General features: G+C 35.2%; 1 protein-coding gene across 1 annotated transcript; it reads left to right on the top strand.

The window, feature by feature from the left end:
* The first annotated feature begins 1,591 nt into the window (after nt 1-1,591).
* Nucleotides 1,592-2,533, top strand: LOC126084655 (olfactory receptor 4Q2). The gene has a single exon (XM_049899244.1). The coding sequence runs from the start codon at nt 1,592-1,594 to the stop codon at nt 2,531-2,533; it is 942 nt and encodes a 313-aa protein (XP_049755201.1).
* The last annotated feature ends 1,781 nt before the right edge of the window (nt 2,534-4,314 follow it).

Genomic DNA, 4,314 nt, shown 5'->3' with positions numbered 1-4,314 from the left:
TTATCATAAATATAATTGAGTTCAATTATAAAAAATTGAAAATTATCAATAAGTAAGAAAGAAGAAAGTCCCAATAGTCAACATCAACATGTATAAATATTTCATTGTCTTTACCATTAGTCTAGTTTCTTACAGTTTAATTTTCTGCATTTATAGATTTAACATATTTTAAAAATAACTTGCTATCCTTTTTGCTTCATTATGTAACTATTTCCATGTTAATGAAGCTCTTTGTAAATATCACTTTAATAAAATAATATTAAATTTTGAGGTATTTTCTTCATATAATTTCTTAATTTTTTTATGAAAGAGCATAATACAAATGAAATATTTAGAGTTACATACTAGCCTTGACGAAGGAGTGTATATATTTTGTTACATTTTATTTATGTTAATTATATTATTTAAAATTTACTTCTTTAAAAGATTTTTATTTTTATTGATTTGGTCAAATGCAAGTATACGGTTCACAGGTTTAGAGGAGGTAGAAACTATAAGACAAAAAAATTCTCTAAATTATTCTAAACTTTAAATTATGAAGTATTTGTTAATTCCTCAAAATGTTGCTCAGTGTCGCACAGAACTTGGCTGTGGGATATGACTCAACAGCAGCTCTTACAAGCCCCAGAGTTCTCAATAAACTATCACCTATTTCATCTCAGGTAATAGCACCTTCTACTCATTGCTTACACAGAGATGGATAAAATACACACCACACACACACACACACACACAAGAATTGCTAATTTTTTTTATTTTAGAGAAGCAAGTCTTTTTTTACTCAATTTGGTAGGGTAGTCAAAAGGGAGAGTCATTTGAATGCATGAGGAGCTATTTTATGATTGTGTTTGAATCATAAAAAGTATAATCTGTGCCTTTAAGCCCACAGTATGATTTAAGATGACAAGTATATTATACAGACAATAATAAGTTGGACAGGCCATCAGGAAACTTAGGTAGGGGTTGATGAAATAACCATAAGCCTAACATGAAATGTGATCCTTCCTCCAGCCGTTTCCATTAGGGAGAGCCTCACCCAAATTAGCTTGATGGGGAAGAAAAAGCACAGGGTAATCATAGTAGCCTAACCATCTACATAATATGATTTTCTTTCCCAAATAAAACCTCTACCCACCCTAAAATCTGTTCTCTGGAATCTTAAAATTTCTCCCGAAATTCTCCCTTCAAGTTTTTTTTTCCCCCCTAAAGGTTTTTACATTTTAAATATTAGTATCTTGAGGAAACGTAGCATATTCCTCGAGACTAAACATGAAGGAGAGAGAAAGAAAATACTGACTGATGAAAGAAAGGGATGAATCAAGTCAAAGTTGAAGGACCAGGACCAGGTGACTTCATGCTCCAAAGCATCTTAGCCCACTTCATCAATGAGTCAAGGCTGGAACTCATTGGACAGCATATATATCAGCTAAGGATGAAATAATTTCTCTTATGTAATCAATCTGCATACATCCTAGAGAAAATATATCTCTTTTGCTATGAGCAGATTCTTGAATTTGGCGTGAAATATGTCCTTCCTTTTTAATGTTACTAATTCCAGATTTTTTTTTTCCCTTAGGGGGAGCCAGGTCAAATGGATGAAAACCAGACAGAATTTGTGAGAGAATTTGTCCTAGCAGGCTTCTCCCAGACACCAGTTATAGAGGCAGGGCTCTTCGTATTATTTCTCTTCTTCTATGTGTCCACTTGGGTGGGCAATGTCCTCATCAGGCTCACAGTGGCCTCTGATAACTGCCTGAATTCATCACCCATGTATTTCCTTCTTGGCAATCTCTCTTTCCTGGATCTCTGTTATTCAACTGTAACTACTCCTAAGCTTCTGGCTGACTTCCTTGAAAATGAAAAGCTCATTACCTATGACCAATGCATTGTGCAACTCTTCTTCCTTCATTTTGTAGGGGCAGCTGAAATGTTCCTGCTCACGGTGATGGCCTATGATCGCTATGTTGCGATTTGTCGTCCCCTGCACTATACCACCGTCATGAGTGGAAGGTTATGCTGTTTTTTGGTAGCTGCTTCCTGGACTGGGGGATTTGTGCACTCCATTGTTCAGACAATTCTCACTAACCATCTGCCTTTTTGTGGGCCAAACCAGGTGGACAACTTCTTTTGTGATGTTCCTCCTGTCATCAAACTTGCCTGTGCAGACACCTTTGTCATTGAATTACTAATGGTGTCTAACAGTGGGTTGATCTCTACCAGCTCCTTTGTGGTTCTGATTTCTTCTTATACCACTATCCTGGTCAAGATTCGATCCAAGGAGGGGAGACAAAAGGCACTCTCCACCTGTGCCTCCCATCTCATGGTGGTAACACTCTTTTTTGGACCCTGTATTTTCATCTACGCTCGGCCTTTTTCCACTTTCTCTGTGGACAAGTTGGTGTCTGTGCTCTACAATGTTGTTACCCCCATGCTGAATCCACTCATCTACACACTACGGAACAAAAATGTCAAGTCAGCCATGTGGAAGCTGTGGGACAGGAGTGGACTTACTACGAAAAAACAAGAGACATAAGAAGTTGAAGGGAGTTTTTTGAAGGTAGAGAACCTGAGGTTGGAATAATGACTTTTGAATAGTCATTTGAATGACTAATGAATTAGGAGATGGTAGGCTAGTTTTATTTTCTTTTATTAAATAATAATCATAGTTCTAGCTACATGATTTAAATGTGAATTATAACTTAGAAAAAGTTCTGTCAAACCAAATTATTCTGTCTTCAGCTTTCTTTTATTTTTTGAAGTAAATCTGCTTACTATTTTTTCTATCCATTTGTGTTTGCCCGTGGTATCCATTCATCTGACCAAGTTTTATCCCATTCAGTTTGCCATTGCATACTGTACAAACCACTCTTTCGAGCTCTCATGTCATCTTCTTCTCTACCTTGACATAGGTTCTATTTTTTTTATCAGTTGCATCTTATTCTAACTAAATGTTTGCAGTTAATTGATAAGGAATTTACATGTATTTCTTACTGTCATAAATATTTAAAGAGCTATCAGTTAAACGAATTAGAATTCATTAGATTTAAATGACTGCCTGACAATAAACAAATGAGATATATTAGCTTTCTCACGTCACCACAATACTCACTCACCATCCAATAGTGTAAATGAGAGAGCAATTTACTGATAGTTTGAGTTCAAACTTACCTCATTGAATGGCAAACCAAGTGTATCTGGACAAATCATTTTAATTATTGAACCCCTAATTTTCCCATTTGTAGCATACAAGTGCCCACCTCTTAGTGCTGTTGTGAGGACTAAAAATGACAATAAATGTGAGTGGGTCTATCTTGGTGCCTGGTTCATAACAGGGTTCACCAATCATTTTTTCATTAAAATAGCTTTTTTAGTAACAGTAAGATGCAGGTGGTAAAATTCTAAATTACTTAATTTGCCTTAATGCAACAACAGACTGATCTACTGCTGTTTGCTTTTGAAGGATGTTGTAAAGCGTGCAGAAATAGGCTCATGACATTTTTACTTCTATCAGTTATTGGGGATAGGTTATGTTACTGTCACCATCATCATCAAAGAACAGCTCACTGACATAGTTTCTATGCTTAGAGTTAAACTAATTCATAGGTCTGGTTACTGCTTATTGAGATTTTACAATCAAAGATAAGAACATTAAATTGACATTCAAGGTTAGAATATATTAGTCCCAAATAAAATGTAAATTTAATATACAAATGGGCTATGAAGTATTTTCATATTTATAACTTTTCTAGTCAGTGGATAATAGAAGCAATTTCAGTACCTAATTTGTACAGCAAACAGGCACAGAAGGTAGGAATGTTTGGAAAATTCCTCAAAGGCTGAGATTGTATCTTTACCATCTTTATATTCCTAATATCTACTAAAAAGTCCAACTTGTTGAATGAATAAAGGAGGCTTTAAGATCTTTGATCAATACAGTAATGATTGTTGTTGTTGTTAGTTGCCATCAAGTTGATTTCAACTCATGCTGACCTTATGTATGACAGAACCTTACACTATCTTCGTGATAGTTGTTATGTTTGAGTCTATTGTTTTGTCCACTGTGTTAATCCTTCTCACTGAAGGCCTCCCTTGCTTTCATTGCACCTCCACTTTACCAATCATGATGTAATTTTCTAGGAATTGGGAGTTAATTATTAGGGAGGAGATGTTGAAGAGCTGTTTACCTTTACCATACTGGAAATATAACTTGTAAATTGGAAATAGTTTCTCAGTGAAACATAAGAAACTATTTGAGAGGTTTTACAGAAGGAAGAATTGACCAAGCCTTTTTATATAACTCTGAAACCCTATATA

Source organism: Elephas maximus, chromosome 10 (genome assembly GCF_024166365.1).
Source record: "Elephas maximus indicus isolate mEleMax1 chromosome 10, mEleMax1 primary haplotype, whole genome shotgun sequence".
Classification (NCBI taxonomy): domain Eukaryota; kingdom Metazoa; phylum Chordata; class Mammalia; order Proboscidea; family Elephantidae; genus Elephas; species Elephas maximus.
The sequence above is the reverse complement of the archived record's forward strand: the minus strand, read 5'-3'. Positions and strand labels throughout refer to the sequence as shown.